Genomic DNA, 20,948 nt, shown 5'->3' on the forward strand with positions numbered 1-20,948 from the left:
AACTAATTTGGTCTCTTGGGAAATCACGCCAACTTTAGCTGAGGAGTGGCACCAGCTCCAAGTATCCCATTGTGCATTACGCATGATTCATTCTTCGGTTTTGTCTTTCCTTCTTATTCTCTCTGCCACTCACTCCATCTCCTGACTTTTTTTTTCTTGCCCCATAACCCCCACCTGCCCCTCACTACAGACGAATGTGCTGCAAAGCGGGGCTTCAACAATGTGTTTACTGTGAACACTGGACATTCATTGGATGGGTGCATGAACTCCACTGGCAAATTCAATAGTCTGGCTTTTAGTGTCGTCACAAAAAAAAAGATGGGGTCTTTCTTCAGATTTCCATCTCATTCACACAGAGCTATTTGTCAACTTGGTTATGGGTGAATCCGGTCATTGCACAGTGAAGCCCCTTTCAAGCTCCAGCAATACTCCTTTGCCTTCAGGGGTAATTTGAGAACCAGTTACGATAAAAAAGCAGTCGAAGGTCATTTGGTTCTGTGTGATGCAATGTAATGAATCAGACCCATAATGCATTAGCTTTACACAAAGGCAAGATGGATCAATGGGTCTTCCATTATCATAACTGATTGACATTCATAATATGTATTATTACACTCAAAGGGGATCTACTGATGGTAAAGCGGCCTATTGTGCTTACGTGGCACAATAGGCCGCCAGTTCTGATGGATTACTAGATACTTGAGAACAAGCTATCAACAACAAATGGCTTGTCCTCACCTATTACGAGGGGCCCAAAAAGGTGTTTAGACTGTGGCTTGAAGGTAGAGTTTCCATCTAACACCTTCATTAGAGGAGAATGCATCCTCAAATACCCCAACAGCCACGCTGGGGAAATCCAGTGTTAATGTAGAAGATGCCCTCTTTGTGGCTTCCTGCCAAAGATGCAACATTTTCACGAGCGCTTTACGGACCGAGCTCAGGTTTCTGGAAACTGTCATTTAGAGAACAAACTTATGGTAAAACCCATTCTGTCGCAGCTCTGAGCTCTGCTGAAGGAAGCATATTTAGTGAAATCGGTTAACTGAATTTTTTAGCAATAAGATGAGGTACGCTCTAGGTTTTCCATCTTGGGATGAATCAACTCACAATTCAGCTTTTTGATCCAACACACGTAGCTAAATGTATATTTTCAGTTTGGGATGTTGTTCAGCATATTTCTTTGACAACTATTGTCAAATGGAGGCCCTTTAATTCTTCTTTTGTCTCCATAATGTTTTTTTTTACTTATGCAAGTCTCTTGTAACATAATAGTGGTGCTAAAGCACAATTTTAATTTATTGAAAGACAAAGAATGCCCATATCTAGGAAAGGTTCAACAATTACTGTTTTGAGCATTGTTTAATTTGGTCTAAAGTCAGGTCCAAGAAGAAGAAATTCAAGTTTATAAATCTAGTGCAATTTCTCCTCAGCTGACTGGCCACAGAGATTGGCTGTCACCTGCTGCCCTCTAGTGTTCGACACCGCAACGTACAACAAATGGGATCAACTTTGATTGTCCACTTTTTAGTTCCTTCACAATTGATATATGAAGAATTCTCTTGATATTGTGATTATGATGCAAGTTTCTGAATAATTAATTTATAAACCAAATGTATAAAATAAATTCATTGATTGATGGGCTGCACGGTGGCGCAGTGGCACTGTTGCCTGAGTTAGACTCCACCATCTGGCTGGGGTGTTTCTAGGTGGAGTTTCTATGTTCTCTTCGTGATGCGTGGATACTCCAGCTTCCTCCCACAGTCTACAGAAATGCAATTAGTGGGGTTAGCTCAGATATATGATTCTAAGTTGCTCACAGGTGGGAATGTGAGCGCAAACGGTTTTCTGTCTTTATGTGTTAATTGGAAGAGGATGGACATTAATAGACTGATATTTTTAACATTTTAATTCTTTAAGTTTAATTCTTTATAGACTTTATAGAAAGTGCAGTTTATTGTTGTTCAGTTGTGTCATTTCCATGATCCTTAAAATGAGTCTTAAAATGAATCAAGGCCAGTATATGTGAGCAAACACAACCTGGCTCGTCTAACAAAATTCTCCTGCTGGTTAGAAATGAGAATCTTGCAAATGCTAATGAACAATGTGACACCTTACAACAACCTTTATATAAAAAAGGCTTTTTTTCAGCGAACAGAGCCAGCTATTAAGTCATTCAGAGCCATGCGTCATCTTAAAAACTTATGAAAGAAATTCCCAGGAGATAAATTGTAATCAAAACTTACTTTTGATAAATGACTGTCATATCAATCACCCAAACACAAACCACAGCATTGTGTAGTTGGAGAAAACAAAGGAATTACAGAACTAGCTGTATATGCTGATTTTGGTGAGAGCTGGTTGGGCTGTGTTTGGTCCTTCTGGTTAAAAAAGGTGTTTGAAATCGTCAGAGCTTAAAGAAAATAGATTTGCATCAAACTGTCTTTAGTGAGGCGAAAGTTTCAGCAATGCATCTACTCTGCCTGCACACACACATGTAATACAGGCACCATGTATAAAAATACAGCACATGTGCAGAAAGTTCAAAGATGTGTAAAAATTAACCTAATAGCATTTCAAAATTTCTGTATTTATTTATCTTTTCCCCGCTCACCCTTCCTTCCTCCAATTATTCCCGCACCCCTTCCACGCTCTAAAACACTCCAGGAATTAGCCGGGAAGGCACGGCATCGGTGTACCGTTTCCAGTCTTTGCCATACTTGCTGCTGCAGCGGTGTTCATCGCGAACACAGCGGTGGACCAGCAAGATAGTCATGTAAACAATGTAGAAATATGGAAGTATGTGGCCGAAACCACACGAGGCGCAATAGGCCAGAGAGCCCATCAGGTCACCGGTGTAGTTGAAGTGCCGGGCCACGCCCCAGAAGCCTGAGGTCAGGAGCTTGCTGCGGTGCGTGCCGCCATCAGCGGAGCGATATGTGCACTCGATCCATGTTGGTTTGCGGCCCCAGATGGAGCAGGAGCCCTCTGTGCGGCGGAACAGATCCTTCTGGTGGTTGGTGGAGCGAAAGATGTAATACCCAACGAGGCCGAGCAGCAAGACGGCGAGGGCGTGGGCATCGGAGAGCTGGACTGGGTGGTACACCAGGTACAGACCCTGAAGAGAAACAAACGCATTCATTCTTAATGGAAGCCATCTGATTATCAAGGTAAGAGTATGAGAAAAGTAATACTGATGATCTTGTTTATCCTTTTGTGTGTTTTTGAGTGTTACCATCTATATATTGGTTACCTGCAGTGTGTAGAGGTATGGCAGCCAAACACAGTCTCCCCAGCCCAGATACCATCCAAAGTGGTCATGACAGATATCGATGGTCTTCAGGTACCACGCCTCATTCCAGAAGAAGTCCAGTACATAAATAGCCTATCAGAAGCAGAGGCTTTTTAGACTTCAGTTGCTTCGATTTTCATCCAACAAAAGTTTTCTTTAAAGTCGCCCAAAACCAAAATAGCCTCGGGGAGCCAAAAGCTTCGGCTTCAAAGTCATATATGCTCAGTTTCAGGCAGGCTTCGTGCTATTCCTAATACGGTCATCTCAGACACACAGCACTGAGTGTGAGCACAGAAGCACCACCCACCTCCTGTTCAAACTCTGTTTATAAGGGAGAGTGACCTTTAAGAGAGAGGAACTAAATCAAAATCAGGCTGAGGATGAACTGAGAGGTAAAGTAAAGACAGCTCAAGAATAAAAATGTTTTTCAGCATTATGGGTCCGCTTTAAAGAAACATGTTGGAAATATATCATGCACATCTACACACAACCTTGACATGAACATGAAGGATGCAATGTTGTATTTTAAGTTTCACAACACACAGTGGGTTAGATAAACTTGTTGTACTAGGATATAAACCCGGATACTGACAAAAAGTTTGAGATAGTAGAAACATTTAATTAAATTGTGAAAAAACAGAAATGTAAAAGAAAGAATTAATATTTACAAGGGGTGGGGAAAAAAATTGATACTGTGTAGCATCGTGATATTTTGTTTGCTAATAATGTATCGATACAGGGACAGCAGAAATCGATATTTTGTTACAAAAAAAGTTTTTGTGGACTGGAACATGCTCTGACTTCAGCTCCTTTTTCTGAGCAAGAATCCTGACATTCCTTCACTGTCCAAATGTGTTTAACTTTTTTTGGCAGCAATAAACATATTTTATTTGAATTAAGTTTAAAACTTTTTTATTTAATGTAAAATTATATTTTGTTTTAATTTACTTTCAAATTCTTCAGTTGCTGAAGGGGCTGCATAGTTTTCATAAACTGCATAATTCAGAATAGCTATAATTGTACCAGATGGTTGATTCAGTTAAGTTGGACTAGACTGTAATACAAACCGTTCAGTTTGTCAACAATAAAACTGAAATGAGAGAAAGACTGAGTGTGAGACTTTGATAGTAGATAAAATGAATATTGATAAAGTTTAGCTTTATGTACAGAATCTGAATATCGCAAAATATTTTAAAAAATTGCAATAATATCGTATCGTGCGTTAAGTATTGTGATAATATCGTATCGTGGGATGTATGGGGATTCCCACCTCTAATATTTGCAGATCTAGTTTATTTCTATGTCAGCAATCGAAGGTAAGTTAAACCTGACCTTCTGTCACTGAACACAGTCTGTACCAAAGAGCTGCTGAGTTGCATTCTACCACTGAAACAGGTGACACTATCTAATCTACTCATCAGAGGCGTGCTCAGGTTAACCAGTCTGCAGCCATAGTTCACCTGTGATAATATGACTGTGCTTTAGAGCTGCCAACAGAAGACTGCTGACCAAGGAGCACTGTGAAAGTAGGACACATCAGGGCTTTTCCTGCTTACAGGAATTTATGAGCATCTTGAGGAGGTTTTATCCAAAGCTCAATGAAAACATTTTCCCCCCTTGGTTCTTTATGATGTCAGTGAGTGCAAATACCTACAATATGGCCTTTTCAGACATACAACTACTAAAAGCTTCTTTGAATAGGGCCAGCAAATCTGGAGCCAAAAAACACTCATTTCAGGGCTGCAACAAGTCTACCGTAATTGTCGGGCTATAAGCCGCTACTTTTTGCACAAGCTTTGAACCCTGTGGCTTTTAGTCAGGTGCGGCTTTTCTATGGATTGTCCATGATTTTTGTCATATCGTAAGACGATTTGTTTTGTTTGTTCCGCTGTTGTACGGCACTACGTTGCCTGGCGGAAGGGCATGTGATCAGACACACAGTATCGGGGTTCAAGAGTGGTATGTTGGTCACATGTCCATCCGCCAGGCAACATAGTGCCGTACAAGTAGCGCGAAAAACAAACTTCAAAGTAGCGCTACACGTTCAGCGGGAGGCGTGGATGACGAGCGGCGATAAACTTGCAAAAAGCAAGTTATGCTCAACTCCACCAGTGGAATCTGACAGCGTGGAAAAGTGTGAAAACATCCACGATCACCAACGGATTTCGAAGGGCTGGACTGCTGCATGATGGAGAGCAGGACACCGCCACGGCCCTTCTGAGGGTGTTCGACTCTGACACTGACAACGAGGATTTGTTTGGTTTTGAAAGTGACAACGAAGGAGAGAAGCGGAGAGTGGATGACGAAGCCATCCTGAGCCTGTTCGTATCCGACACTGGAGAAGAGGACTTTGGTGGTTTTAGTGCGCAGGAAGAAGAGAAAGATGGTGGTGAATGACTGACTTTTCTTCTTGTTAAAGCCGTGTCACTGCACCTGAGCCTAAAAGGTAGGCCGAATCTATTTTTCTGGTGTGCTGTAGGTTATTGTTATGTACTACATTTGTTACTCGTTTATGAAGCACAGTACATGTTTCGTACTTGTATTTACCGCTACTTGTACATATACCTAAAAAGTTATGCAAATATGTACCTGTAACTTGTTTTTCAAAATATTAATAAAAGGGGTGTGTCTCCAAACAGCCATCTCTTTCCTGACAATTCCCTTTGTGCATATTCTCTTACATATGATAAGTCAACATTGAAACACCTGCAGCTTTTAGTCAGGTGCAGCTAATGTATGTACAAAACAGGATTTTCCCCTGATTTTAGCTTGTGCGGCTAATATTCAGGTGCGCTTTGTAGTCCGGGAAATACGGTAAATAAGAATGATTTTGAACAGTAAACCTTGCAACGCCACTCTAGCAGTGCAAGTATAAAAACATCCTCTTAAATCATTCAACTTTCACCTGAAATTGCGAAAGAAGATTCATTTCATTTAAACCTCGTCTTACCTGCAGTACATTCACCAGGATCATGGAGTTGGTGATGTAACCGTAGAGTTCTTGTTGCTTAGCCATGTAGGACAGATTGATTAGAGTCCAGGCAACGATGCCGGGCCGGCCGTTGAAGAACAACTTGAAGTCAAACCACTTGCCTATGCGCGGGTTGAACTCAATGCCCATCATGTAGTTATAGAAAATGTTCCCTGTGAACTTGCTGTATAGTCAGAAACAGAGATGGAAGAAAACATGTTGAAAAAGTTGCTTTAAATTTCTGCTTCTCCTACCTCAGTGACACGTGTGCATCAGTACTCACCAGTCCTCGGCATTGGTGGGGAACAGATGCGCTTTTATGAAAGCAAAGGTGGACACAGCATAGCCCAGTATGTTAGTGCACCACAGCAGGGGGATCCAGTTGTCGAATATGATCGTGGGAGAAAACCAGTGGAAATAATGTGCGTTGGCAAACCACAGTGCATGAGTGATGAGCCAGCACTGCAGTCCATTGATCTCATACTTGTTAATCAGGCCTGTGAACAGAGAAAAAAAAGACAACTATTTCTACATGCTTTGATAATAAAAGCCAAAATCTATTAATCTTTTCACAGACATGGGTATAAAACAGGTCCTCATAATTAAACAAGTGCTGTGGACTGATGAGTGGGTGTATGTGTGTGTTAATCACCCGCTGGGGTTCGTGCTCCTTCCTGCACACCACCAACATAGCCAGGGATGAACTTGTGGGTAATATCAGGAAAACACATGTACAGGAACACCTAAAGGAAAACACGGAGCATTTGAACTAAAAGACAACAGACGGTTTCTTTGAGTTAAACTGCCCTCAAACTCCCCTGCTTACCTGGAAGCTCACCCAGACGGCATAGATCTTAGCAGCTGACCATGAGAAGGAGGGTGCCCGGGCCCAAATGGAGAGCAGGGTGGCCTCTCCTTGGTACAGATCCAACACAGGCTGGGTGATGGAGCACTCGTACTGATCACAGGCCATCACAAAGTAGAAGACAATGAAAGGGGCAAAGCAAAGGAGGCCGATTACACTGATGAGGGAAAACCAGTCCACCTCCCTGTGAACAGATCATACGTGCACACAGATGCAGTGTGAAGACTTCAAGGTGAAACATTATTCACCTGTTTCATCTTTCTCGAAATGTGAAATGTGAGTGCAGTACTCTAAACCTAAATACTTTGAGCCTTTCTTAAATAAGGGTAATAGGACCCCCTAGAGGTACTTTACGGTACTGCATAGGAAACTGAAGTTTATTTTTATTTATTTATTTATTTATTTAACAACAAACTATCTATTATGAATAATTCCCAAAGCGATTAAACATGTATTGGTTAAACAAAATAATTGCTAAGATAAAACTCCATTTTAGTACCAATCAGAATAAAACCTCACTGATGGAAAAGGCAAAAGATTACGAGAAAGAATTACAACAAAATAAATCCGTCTATCCATTCTCTTATCCTTTGCAGGCTCGCGGGGACGTGCTTCATGACTTGGTTCCATGAAGCTGGTTTGCACAATAACAGGAAACTAGAATAAAAAAGCACCGAAATGGAATGCAGCTGGTTTTTATTCTCTTCCATTACACATGTGGAGAGTTCAACTTCTACCAAACATCACACGATTCAACAAAAAAGGAACTGTAATTATGCCTTTTCTTTTTGTGGATTATCATTTAACTTTCATTTCTTAGTCAAGCATCATTTCTGCAAGGGAAACGTCTTAGCCATGTCAGCTCTGTGGCTTCGGTAACGACCGACTGTCAGCCTGAAATCGATCAAAAACTGTTTAATGGACTGGCTCGAAATTTTACACTGACCTTCGCTCGCCCAGGTGATCAATTTTGCTCCTTAGCAGTTCGTCCTTCATCGCCAGCAGGTAAATATCATTTGACTGGTCTTATTGTAGATATTTATGGTTTCCAGGTGACAAATCCAAAAGCTGCAGTTATTGTCTCTAAATAAATTGATGGATCAATTCTGCTGATCCTCATTCCCGCTGCTTCCAAATCTGAGGCCATGGTTCTCAGCCGGAAAAAGGTGGAGTGCCCACTCCGGGTCGGGGATGAGTTCCTGCCCCAAGTGGAAGAGTTTAAGTATCTCGGGGTCTTGTTCGCGAGTGATGGGAGAAGGGAGCCGGAGATCGACAGACGGATTGGGGCTGCAGCTGCAGTAATGCAGACGCTGCACCGGTCCGTCGTGGTGAAGAGAGAGCTGAGTGTAAAAGCGAAGCTCTCAATTTACCGGTCGATCTACGTCCCTACCCTCACCTACGGCCACGAGCTGTGGGTAGTGACCGAAAGGACGAGATCGCGGATACAAGCGGCGGAAATGAGCTTCCTCCGAAGGGTGGCTGGCCTCTCCCTTAGAGATAGGGTGAGAAGTTCGGCCATCCGGGAGGGGCTCAGAGTAGAGCCGCTGCTGCTCCACATCGAAAGGAGCCAGCTGAGGTGGTTCGGGCATCTGACAAGGATGCCCCCTGGGCGCCTCCTGGGTGAGGTGTTCCAGGCATGTCCCACCGGGAGGAGGCCCCGTGGCAGACCCAGGACACGCTGGAGAGATTATCTCTTGGCTGGCCTGGGAATGCCTTGGTGTTCCCCCGGATAAGCTGGAGGAGGTGGCTGGGGAGAGGGAGGTCTGGGCCTCTTTGCTTAGGCTGCTGCCCCCGCGACCCGGCCTCGGATAAAGCGGATGAGGATGGATGGATCAATTCTGCACTGATGTACCACAGAGATGACTGCAGAGACTCGCAGACCAGCCTGGTAGTTAAACTGGGAAACAACAAAATGTTCCGTGCCAGCATACCTGACGACATATTTGCAGCAGGTGAACGTGAACTGTGATGAGTGCTGCTCTCCTTGTGTTTTCAGGGAAATAAATAAAAGAAAATATAGGATAGACTGACATTTATTTTGGGTTATACATAGTAATTAACAGCTTAATATTTCATCTAAAGTCATCATCAGCTCCAGTTTGTGACAATAAAGTGTTTATGATCAAACACTTGTCAAAGTAACGACGATCTCATTAGCCTCAGACGTACATTCTGATTAATTTTTAATCTAACCACTTCTCCCTGGTGCATTACTCTCTGTTTACATATCTGTGTGTCTTCTCCCAGCTTTGTACCACGGCTCATTTGTGTGCCATCAATATATGATGTGTTGATCAAACTGTTTATGATGCCATATCCCAATGACCCAGATAAGTCTGAAGATTGTGTTCTGAATTTTATGGACTTGTTTAACAAATTGTTCCAGGATGTTGCTAAAAAAGCGATGGGTCAGTGTTTCCATTTATAGTTTGTGGAAGATTTCATGTTTTTTGGGTTTTTTTATAGTCTTAATCTCAGTAGAAATTTTCTGGCGGACCTCAAACTTTACTTTGTCAAAGTCAAAAGTTAAATGCAACAACACTTTGTTTCTTAAAATTCAAGACTAAACTTGAAATCACTTACTGATGTCAGTTAAAAACCAACCAAAATACCAAGTGGTATTTAAAGACTTTCATCATCCTGTACATGAATGTAGACATGCTTATGTAACGGAGCGAAGGTGATTTTATTTCCACAGTGTTTTTAAAGGAGGGAAACCTTCCTCCAAACGGACAGAGCAGTGGAGCCGCCAAGGGAAAGCACACGAATTAAAAACTGTATAATTAAAATATAATTTATTATATTTAAATAGTTAAAAATGTAAAATGAATTAAAACAACCCTGGCCAGGGGACAACACAATAAAAATCAATAAAACACAACATTAAAAGTCCAGTGGCGTCCACCACGGTATAGAAGTCACTAAGAATTAAAAATCCAGTGAAGCGGTGCAGAAGGGAAACCCGGCGGCGTCCTCGCCTTCCTCTCCGCGTTCTGCACCCCGGTGCGCTAAAGAAAGGAAGGCAGCGGCAGTCACTACTCTTTTAGGCAGCTATAATTCATTAAAGGGGACAAGTCAACAGACTTACCCCGGGTGGGCGGAGCTCTCAACTCTAATTCATTTTACATTTTTAACCGTTTAAATATAATAAATTATATTTTAATTATACAGCTTTTAATTTGTGTGCTTTCCCTTGGCGGCTCCACTGCTCTGTCCGTTTGGAGGACGGTTTCCCTCCTTTAAAAACACTGTGAAAAAAATCAGCTTCGCTCCATTACACTTACATTATGATCATAATAGTAAGATAAGGGTTCGACTGCAGCTTGTTTCAGATAAATAAATAGATGCAATTGCACGTGTAGAGAGTGAGAAAATAGTAGCACCGTTTAATTGAAGCATTTTCTAAAAATTTTAGAGCTTAAGACAGTTCATTTTTAAGGTTTGTGTTCTTCTGGCTTAAAAAATGCATTTCATGGAGTAATTAAACTCTGTGTCAAGACTGCTCTGTGTATATTTAAGCCAAACACATCAATGCATTTTAACATTATTTCTGACTATATGATAAACAAAGATTATATGTTTTTAATGTCCGAGTAGATTGTTTGCAGGAAAGACTCTCAACAACTTTTTTAGGACTTTCTGAGAAGTTTGTCAAAACTGTCAAGGAAAATTTAGGGTGTTTTTTTCAGGGAATCCGACTCACCACGCTCTCCCCCACTGTGCTAGCTGCTCCTTCTGTTCAGATCTTTTCCCATTGGCACTGTGCTGCGGTCGTCTCCTGGTGGCCTCCATGGTCACTGCTCCACTCAACTCTGGTGAAGAATTGTGCTATTAGTTTACAATCTGTTATCTACAAATGTGCTGCACTTTGTGCACCGCTGCGGTAAGTCGGTCAGACACTCAGTAACGTTCACTGGATGTGCCAGCAGTAAGTAACAGCCTGTTATTAACCAAACAGATGTTACCTTCTAGTTCACATATTGACTCAAGTCTTTTGTGTGTACTTGCTGAACAAACCCTCCAGAGTCACAGTGTCTCTGCAAATCTAATCATGCAGCTTACTCCACAGGCTGCATGTTTATAAACAGATAATGTGCTAATTGGAGGAATAAAGTGCAAATCCTTGGAGAGGTGCGATAACAGACAGACCCAACTCGTTTAACAGGAAACCTGATGGCACCTTATGCATGAAATCTTTTATTCTTCTTTGTATCTCTGTTTCATTTTCGCTTCTCTCTTTCACACACAGACACAGTCTCCTCCGTGTCATGCATTCATGCACTGTTGCTTTACAGTAAACTTAACTGTAACCCATCCTAAACTAAAAAAGGTAAGTACTAAAACTTACTTTCCAGGAATTTGCATTACCTGCACAAACAGGGGGCGGATCCCCAGAATGTGACCCTGTGAACCGCCCCACATACAAGAGTAACACAAATGCAGCACTAAAGCTACAATAACAATAAAACTGGAAAACTTCAGTTTAAAACACTTAAGGCTTTCGTGTATATAGTCTAAACAAGTAAAAACACGGTGTTTTTACCAGCTTCCTGTAGAAAGCTAAATCTGACGGGGGAGGGGGAAACCCATCGTTGTATAACGTAAACAAAACCGTTAATTTCCGGATTATGTGTTGATAGTATGATTATTCAGTACATGTCTGTCTGTCTTGCAAGATCCACTTCCCATAATGCAAACTTAATCTACTGCGACCGTACAGAAATAACTGCGTCCTTTGTTCCGTGCACAGTGGATTTTAAAAAGCACACTCACAATTTATTCACGGAGTACGCTACATAAATGCACCGTGACCCACTCACCTGTAGATAACCGTAACAAATGAGGGACAACCTTCTCTCCACTCCTTTCCTCTTGCCCAGGTGTTGGTTATAGAATAACAGCTGGAGAGAGCTCACCGTTCAGTCACAGACTCCGCCTATAGCGCCATTAAGTTGTCAGAGTCAGCCAATGGCAATCAAGAGAAGGCGGGCACGGGAAGAGATTCTGATTAGTGATTGGGTGATGCTGACTGGAGCCACAAGCGCCTGATAGCGTCACTTGTGGTTGAATGGTTCAGAAACACTAGACAACAAACTTCCGATACACACATTCTCTGCCTTTTGACATTATAGGATTAAAAAGTAAATGTTTTTTTTAATGTTAATTACAATAATACTAAAGATATATGTAAGAAAATGACAGACAATTATTCAGTTATTGTGTTGACATCGATACACGACAGATTTGGGTCTCTTTTCAAGTAAATAACTATGTTAAAAATGTTTTAAAAGTGTTTTTTAAAACTAAAAAATTAAAGAAGAAAATAAATATGGTCATTTCAATTCGCAAAAAAGGTTGAGAAGCTGTGCAAAATGGAAGTAAAAATAAAGTACAATGACAATAGAAGATGTCAAATGTTTAAGTGGAGGCATTTTATAATTTCATAAAAAATACTTGGTCATTTTGAATCTGATGGTAGCAGCATGTGTCAACAAAGCTGGGAGACCTACTGAAAAACAACTGGAGGAACATTTTGCGACTAAATAAGTTAACTGACAACATAACCAGTATAAAAATAGCATCTCAGAGGACTTTATTTATTTTCCTTTTTTAAAGAGTTTCTTAGTAGTACAGATGGGTACAGGTTCATCAATTTTCAAAAATAAACAAAAAGACAAAAGATTCAGAGAATTAGACAAATCAGTATTGGATGTCAGTGATCATCAGACACCCGAGGCAGCATTAAAACAGGCAGAATTCTGTCATAAAAATCATCCAGAAATCTTTTTCTGGGAAATCCGTTTTGACCAGGATATGTCCTTCAATGCACATATTAAACAAATATGTAAGACTGCTTTCTTCCATTTGTGCAACATCTCTAAAATTAGAAATATCCTGTCTCAGAGTGACGCTGAAAAACTAGTTCATGCATTTATTACTTCTAGGCTGGACGACTGTAATTCATTAATAATAATAATAATGTGTATGTGTTAGTCCCCGTAGGGAAATTGCTCCTCTGCATTTAACCCATTCACCCAGTGAAGCAGTGGGCAGCCACCAATGGAGCGCCCGGGGAGCAGTGTGTAGGAACGGTACCTTGCTCAGGGGTACCTCAGGGTAACCGTTCAGTGGAGTCGAACCCCCAACCTTCCGATTATGGGGCCACAACTCTACCTACTGAGCTATCCCATTATTATCAGGAAGCCCTAAAAACTCCCTGAAAAGCCTTCAGTTAATCCAAAATGCTGCAGCAAGAGTCCTGACAGGGACTAGAAAGAGAGAGCATATTTCTCCTGTTTTGGCTTCCCTTCATTGGCTTCCTGTTAAATCCAGAATTGAATTCAAAATCCTGCTCCTCACATACAAGGTCTTAAATAATCAGGCCCATCTTATCTTAATGACCTTGTAGTACCATATCACCCTATTAGAGCACTTCGCTCTCACACTGCAGGCCTACTTGTTGTTCCTAGAGTATTTAAAAGTAGAATGGGAGGCAGAGCCTTCAGTTTTCAGGCCCATCTTCTATGGAACCAGCTTCCAGTTTGGAGACTGGAGACAGTGCAATGGCTAAAATTCATGTATGCATGTACATAACCCAGCCACTAGATGGCAGAACTCAGCTGTTACATACATAAATATTACAGAAAACATATACCAGTGCTATATAAACTCCAACTAAACACAGAGACACACCAGTCTGAGTTCAGAATGCATTCAGAACTGCCACCGAGTGTATTCATACATGCACCTTATTGTCACTGCTGTGGAGGGGACTAAATCTTTGGGATATCTCAAAGAGCGTCTAACTTTCCCAGATGAGTCTTTATTGCTAACATAAAATTCAGTGGTCCACCTCCCCCTATATAGCCAAGTGGTATTAGAGGTATGAGTTGTTGCTGTTTTTTTTTCCACTCAGCCAGCTACAGCAGCTGTAACATATATTAAACATCTGAGGTCTACTAACCTTCCAAAAAGCAGGCCCCATCTTCTGAATATCAAAATAGTCCTGTTTTTATTTATTTATTGTTTTTGAATAACCGGTATGTCTCATGTAAGCCCCTAGATCTGATTTTTTTGCAACTAGAATCATAAGTGTTCCTCAGTGAAATAATAGGAAAAAACAATGATTTACTTTTAGATATTGTTGTATAAAGATGCTACATGATTGCATCATTTAACTGCCCACTGTTAACTGTTTGGATCATTTTTGAACAGGACTTAACACAATGTAAATCCTAGATCTGATTTCAGAATGTAAAAACTAATATAAGCAAACACAATGATAGTAACAGTAATTATTAAAAGCTGCAGAACAGGAGAGTCCTGGTTATTTTATCTACTTTTGCAATCTGAACAGCTAATGAGGGGCATTTTCTGTGCGCTGCTGCCACTAATGTTGAGAAATTCCTGTCTCATTAATTGTGTTTTTTTTGGTGCCTCCTTTCCGTGAATCGCTACCTTATCGTGGTGGAGGGGTTTGTGTGTCCCAGGGATCCCAGGGGCTATGTTGTTCGGGGTTTTTTGCCCCCTGGTAGGGTCTACCATTGCAAATTGGTCCTGGGTGAGGGACCAGACAAAGAGCGATTCAGAAGACCCTTATGAGGAAAACATTGAGGGAACAGTTTACCCTGCCCGGGATAGGGTTACCGGGGCCCCGCCCTGGAGCCAGGCCCGGGGAGGGTGCCCGAGGGCGAGCGTCTGGTGGCCGGCCTTAGGCCATGGGGCCCCGCCGGGCACAGCCCAAAAAGGGGACATGGGCCCATCCTCTCGCAGGCCCACCACCTGCAGGAGGCGCTGTAGGGGTCGTGTGCATTGTGTGCCTGGCGGACTGATCCCCGGCTACCAAGACTGGCAATTGGGACATGGAGTGTCACCTCTCTGGTGGGGAAGGAGCCTGAGTTAGTGCGTGAGGTTGAGAAGTACCGGCTAGATATACTCGGGCTCACCTCTATGCATGGCTTGAGCTCTGGAACCAGTCTCCTGGAGAGGGGCTGGACTCTGTCTCAGTCTGGAGTTGCCCCTGGTGAGAGGCAGCGGCCTGGGGTGGGTATTCTAATATCCCCTTGGCTTGCTTACGTTGGGGTTCTTCCCGGTGGATGAGAGGGTTTGTTCCCTGCACCTTAGGGTCGGGGAACGGTTCCTGACTGTCATCTGTGCTTATGCGCCGAGTGGTAGTTCAGAGTACCCAGCCTTCTTAGAGTCCCTGGGTGGGGTGCTGGAAGGTGCTCCACCTGGAGACTCTGTTGTCCTACTGGGAGACTTCAATGCTCACGTGGGTAACGACAGCGAGACCTGGAGGGGCGTGATTGGGAGGAACGGCCTCCCTGATCTGAACCCAAGCTGTGTTTTGTTATTGGACTTCTGTGCAAATCACAGTTTGTCCATAACAAACACCTTGTTCGAACATAAGAGTGTCCATAAGTGCACGTGGCACCAGGACGCTCTAGGCCGCAGGTCGATGATTGATTTTGTAATTGTATCACCAGACCTGCGACCATATGTTCTGGACACTCAGGTAAAGAGAGGGGTTGAGCTGTCAACTGATCACCACCTGTTGGTGAGTTGGATCAGGTGGCGGGGGAGGACGCACCTAAACGTGTGGTGAGGGTGTGCTGGTAACGCCTAGCAGAGGCCCCAGTCCGCGAGATCTTCAATGCACACCTCCGGCAGAGCTTCAACAGCATTACGAGGGAGACTGGGGACATTGAGTCCGAATGGACCATATTCAGCATCTCCATTGCTGAAGCTGCTGCATTGAGCGGCGGCCGCAAGGTGGTTGGTGCCTGTCGTGGTGGTAATCCCCGAACCAAATGGTGGACACCAGAGGTGAAAGGAGACACCAGGCTGAAGAAGGAGTCCTATCGGGCTTGGTTAGCCTGTGGGACTTCGGAGGCAGCTGACAGGTACCGACAGGCCAAGCGGAATGTGGCTCGGGCAGTGGCTGAAGCAAAAACTCGGGTGTGGGAGGAGTTCGGAGAGGCCATGGAAAAAGACTTTTGGACTGCCTCGAAGAGATTCTGGCAAACCGTCAGGCGTCTCAGGAGGGGAAAGCGGTGCTCTACCAGCACTGTGTATAGTGCTGGCGGAGTGCTGCTGACTTTGACTGAGAAAATTGTCGGGCGGTGAAAGGAATACTTCGAGGACCTCCTTAATCTCACTGACACGTCTTCCGAGGAGGAAGCAGAGTCTGGGGATGAGGGGGATGACCCGCCAATTTCTGGGGGCGAGGTCACTGAGGCACTTGAACAACTCCTTGGTGGCAGAGCCCCTGGTGTGGATGAGGTCCGCCCCGAGTTCCTGAAGGCTCTGAACGTTGTAGGGCTGTCCTGGTTGACACGCCTCTACAATGTTGCGTGGCGATCCGGAGCAGTACCCCTGGACTGGCAGACTGGGGTGGTGGTCCCCATCTTTAAGAAGGGGGACCGGAGGGTGTGTTCCAACTACAGGGGGATCACACTCCTCAGCCTCCCTGGGAAAGTCTATGCCAGGGTGCCGGAAAGGAGAGTTCGTCCGCTAGTCGAACCTCGGATACAGGAGGAACAATGCTGTTTTCGCCCTGGTCGCAGAACGCTTGACCAGGTCATTATCCTCTCAAGGATACTTGAGGGCGCATGGAAGTTTGCCCAACCAGTCTTCATGTGTTTTGTGGACTTGGAGAAGGCATTCAACTGTGTCCCTTGTGGTGTCCTATGGGAGGTGCTGCGGGAGTATGGGGTGCCTGCCTGCTATGGGCCATTCGATCCCTATACAACCGTTGCAAGAGCTTGGTTCGCATTGCCGGCAATAAGTCGGACTCGTTCCCGGTAGGTTATGAGCTCCGCCAGGGCTGCCCTTTGTCACGATTCTGTTCATAATTTTTATGGACAGGATTTCTAGGCGCAGCCAAGTGGTGGAGGGCTTTCGCTTGGCCTCAGAATCTCGTCTCTGCTTTTCGCGGATGATGTGGTTCTCTTGGCTTCATCGGGTGAGGGCCTCCAGCTTGCACTGGAACGGTTCGCAGCCGAGTGTGAAGCAGCAGGAATGAGAATCAGCACCTCCAAATCTGAGGCCATGGTTCTCAGCCGGAAACGGGTGGAGTTCCCACTCCGGGTCAGGGATGAGTTCCTGCCCCAAGTAGAGGAGTTCAAGTATCTCAGGGTCTTGTTTTCGAGTAATGGTGGAAGGGAGCTGGAGATTGATAGATGGATTGGTGCTCCGGCCGCAGTGATGCAGACGCTGCACCGGTCCGAAGCTCTCAATTTACCGGTCGATCTACATCCCTACCCTCACCTATGGCCACGAGCTGTGGGTAGTGACCGAAAGAACGAGATCGCCGATACAAGCGGCGGAAATTAGCTTCTTCCGAAGGGTGGCTGGCCTCTCCCATAGAGATAGGGTGAGAAGTTTAGCCATCCTGGAGGGGCTCAGAGTAGAGCCGCTGCTGCTCCACATCGAAAGGAGCCAGCTGAGGTGGTTTGGGCATCTGACAAGGATGCCTCCTGGGCGCCTCCTGGGTGAGGTGTTCCGGGCATGTCCCACCGGGGGGAGGGGGCAGACCCAGGACACGCTGGAGAGATTATATCTCTTGGTTGGCCTGGGAACGCCTTGGTGTTCCCCCGGATAAGCTAGAGGAGGTGGCTGGGGAGAGGGAGGTCTGGGATTCTCTGCTTAGGCTGCTGCCCCCGCGACCTGGCCCCTGATAAAGCGGAAGAAGATGGATGGATGGATGGATGTTAGAGATTCCAGCAGTGCATCACCCTGTCCATGCAATCAGCACCAAACACAGATCTTCTGAAACTATTTAATAACAATAAATAGATGGGGCTGCCTGTGCCCTGGGCATGAAGTCACTCTACACGTTCAAACACAAGGTTGTAAGTTTATTTTTGCAGTGTTTGGAGGACTAGAAGATAAAAGAACTCAGTCCTGATTTTGACTCTTCTGCAAGGGCCTCCCTGATGAAAAGCTCTGTTTCTTGTGTTAGCGTCTCAAATAACCCCCATCTTTCTCCTTTTCTTCAGTTTCGTTTAGTGGTCTCGAAAACTTCCGTTTCATGTAATTCCTCCCTTATCTCCCTCTGCGATTTCCCACATGTTTGTTTTTCACCAGTTTTCTGTTTCTGTAGTCCTTATTCTCTTTCTGGCTTTCCTCTCCTCTCTTCTATACTCTTTGATCAGGTGCCTTGTTGCTATGCTGTATCCAGACAGTGTGATGTATCTGGGCCAAGCAGCAGTCAACACAACTTCACAATGGCTGTCTCTGAGAGAAAGAAAAGATTTTGTGCTGTTGGTACCTTTTGTTACCTTGTGAAAGGTGAAATTTGATGTAAAAATGTGTCAATACTTTTGGTTTTCTGTTTTTGGATTCCTGTGGAAATTTCACATTGTTTCATAAGGAACAAGCCATATTAGTAGGCCAGGAATCACATATTATTGAAACCCAGTCAGTTAAAATTACAGCTGTTATTTTCTTTATATTTGTTGTTCATGGCTGTTGTTTACTTTTCATTGACTTCTGCCTGCTCCACTCTGTGTGTAATGAGAGGTTCGCACATAAAGGCTTTGTGAGGACATTCACTGACATTAATGTATTTCGAAACCTGTTAGGTGTCAAACCCTCATAACCTAAAATTGCCCATTATTGTATATCATTTGTTTTGTATTACTCTAATAACTGGGAATGTTTTAATCCATGTGTTAAATGGACCAGAGATACATATGCACACGCATTAATCTCCTTCTGATTGCCTGGATGTGATGCAGGCCCATCAGCTGGGTAGACCATTAAGATAAATGTGTGGCACATGTTTTTTAACAATCTCCTTATCTGGGTCTAGATTTTACTTTTTGTGACATTCAAGCCTCTGTTCCCTTTATGATTCATGGATTATTCAAACTGAAAAGGTTAATACGAATATAAAAGTGCACGGAGGAAGGTCTGTGCTCTGTTTCTGCGTGTTTGCGTGATTATTATAAAAAGAACTACTGGCAGTGGTGGCATGGCACATAAGGTGGGTGGGTGCTGGGCCTGGGGGTGGGGTGGGGGTTTGTCTCATTGCCTGACATGTTTTACTCTAATCGGATCCCCTGGGAGAGTGCATGTGTGGGTCTATATGCCTGTATAATGTTCTGAATTTATGAATATTGTTTATACGTGTGCCACTCTCGATCGTGCATACTCTGTGTACAACTGTGTGCTCGCTGTGAGTGTGCGAGTGTCTTCTGCATGTGAGGCCCATGCTGCATCATAGACACAGTGCAACGTAGCTCTTAAATTATTTACAAATAAATGAAAGTGAAAAATTAATGAGAGCAGATTCTTTCTTCTGTTTGTCCTCCTCCTTACCCCCACCCCTGTCCTGATATAAATATCCTCATGCCCTCCAATCTCCTGCTTAGTCTCACTATCATTGTCGTTAGCACAAAAATTCAATACTCAGCTTATTCTTATTACTGTATATCTGCAAAACATGTACATACAAATTAATTTCAGAATGACTTTAAGCTATGTGTCTACATCCATTTTCTTATGAGTTTATTATATAAAAGTTCACAAGCACAGCCTGTCCCATTGTCTCAGTATTGCTCTTTGCTAATAATTTAAATAATATAATCTATCCACGATACATTGTCTCGTGTACTTTAGCTTAAATCTATCGTATCGTATAGGAAAATTGATAAAGCCTGCAGAGGTAAAAAGCACTATCTTGATATATTTAGAGCCTCAGTCTTAGTTTCAAGTAGTTTCATGATGTTAAATAGAAAACCAGTCACAATAAAAAAGAAGGCTATGGCAGGGTATTCTTCACCATCTGATTGACCTATGAGTGTACAGGGTCCCTTAGTTCCTTGGTTATATCTAATCCTTGCTAGTGGAGACCAGTTACAAAAAATCAAGATGGCTGTGGTGAAAATGGACTATATCACAGTAGCTACATATGTCTTTCATATACTTACAGATCAATTTTTGACCAGGTCAAGGTCACAGTTTGATTCAGAGATGGCAGTGTAAGCAGAGAAGCCCAGACCTTTTACATACATGCATTTTCAGCACTCAGAAGATGCTGCAGTGAGGATTTCCTTCATTCTCCTGCCCAGCTGACTAAAAGTCTAATGAATTTTAATAATTACAAGTCTTCTCTGGAAAAGCATAGTGGCCTGTTTCTCAGTGTAGTATTGTTGTCATTCTTATTTTTCACTTCTCTGACAAATGAACTTTATTTATTTTTTTATCCATCCATCCATTCGCTTCCACTTATCCTTTTCAGGGTCGCGGGGGGCGCTGGAGCCTATCCCAGTAAATCTCTTTCTCAGAACAAAAGATCAAAGAAACTGCCACAGAGATTTCATCTTTTATTTTCAAAAAAAATTAAGAAAAGATTGTTATTTCAAGGTGTAGAGCTTTATATGTGCTGGTTTGTTCTGGGATGTGTCTGCCCTTCCATGTGAAACGTGGGGAGAGCGGGACCCAGACTTTCAGGACCGAGCCAGAAGGCATCAGTGACAAAAGATATGACATTGATTAAGTCAGACACAACAGGCTAAACAGCTAGTCTAGCTAAATAACAAATAAAAAAAGATTGAATTCATAGAAAGGTATCAGGTGAGCCAGCAGCTAAAGTAATTTGACACTGGATTTACTGGATTATACTCAAAAATAGCATCAAGATTTTGCATAATTGGCATCTTTCTTGAAAACAAGCACATAAAACCATCCATCCATTCGCTTCCGCTTATCCTTTTCAGGGTCGCGGGGGGTGCTGGAGCCCAGCTGTCATAGGGCGAGACGTGGGGTACACCCTGGACAGGTCGCCAGTCTGTCGCAGGGCCAACACACAGGGACAG

The 20,948-nt window shown here is 43.4% G+C and overlaps 1 protein-coding gene across 1 annotated transcript; it reads right to left on the bottom strand.

The window, feature by feature from the left end:
* Nucleotides 1–2,607: 2,607 nt before the first annotated feature.
* On the bottom strand, nucleotides 2,608–12,078 carry dhcr7 (7-dehydrocholesterol reductase). The gene is made up of 8 exons (XM_085160933.1): nucleotides 11,946–12,078; nucleotides 10,829–10,937; nucleotides 7,087–7,309; nucleotides 6,913–7,003; nucleotides 6,544–6,757; nucleotides 6,240–6,444; nucleotides 3,251–3,382; nucleotides 2,608–3,115 (listed from the first exon to the last, which is right to left on the bottom strand). The coding sequence occupies exons 2-8, from the start codon at nucleotides 10,915–10,917 to the stop codon at nucleotides 2,651–2,653; spliced, it is 1,419 nt and encodes a 472-aa protein (XP_085017059.1). The 5' UTR covers nucleotides 10,918–10,937; nucleotides 11,946–12,078; the 3' UTR covers nucleotides 2,608–2,650.
* Nucleotides 12,079–20,948: the final 8,870 nt, after the last annotated feature.

Source organism: Neolamprologus multifasciatus, chromosome 1 (genome assembly GCF_963576455.1).
Source record: "Neolamprologus multifasciatus chromosome 1, fNeoMul1.2, whole genome shotgun sequence".
Classification (NCBI taxonomy): domain Eukaryota; kingdom Metazoa; phylum Chordata; class Actinopteri; order Cichliformes; family Cichlidae; genus Neolamprologus; species Neolamprologus multifasciatus.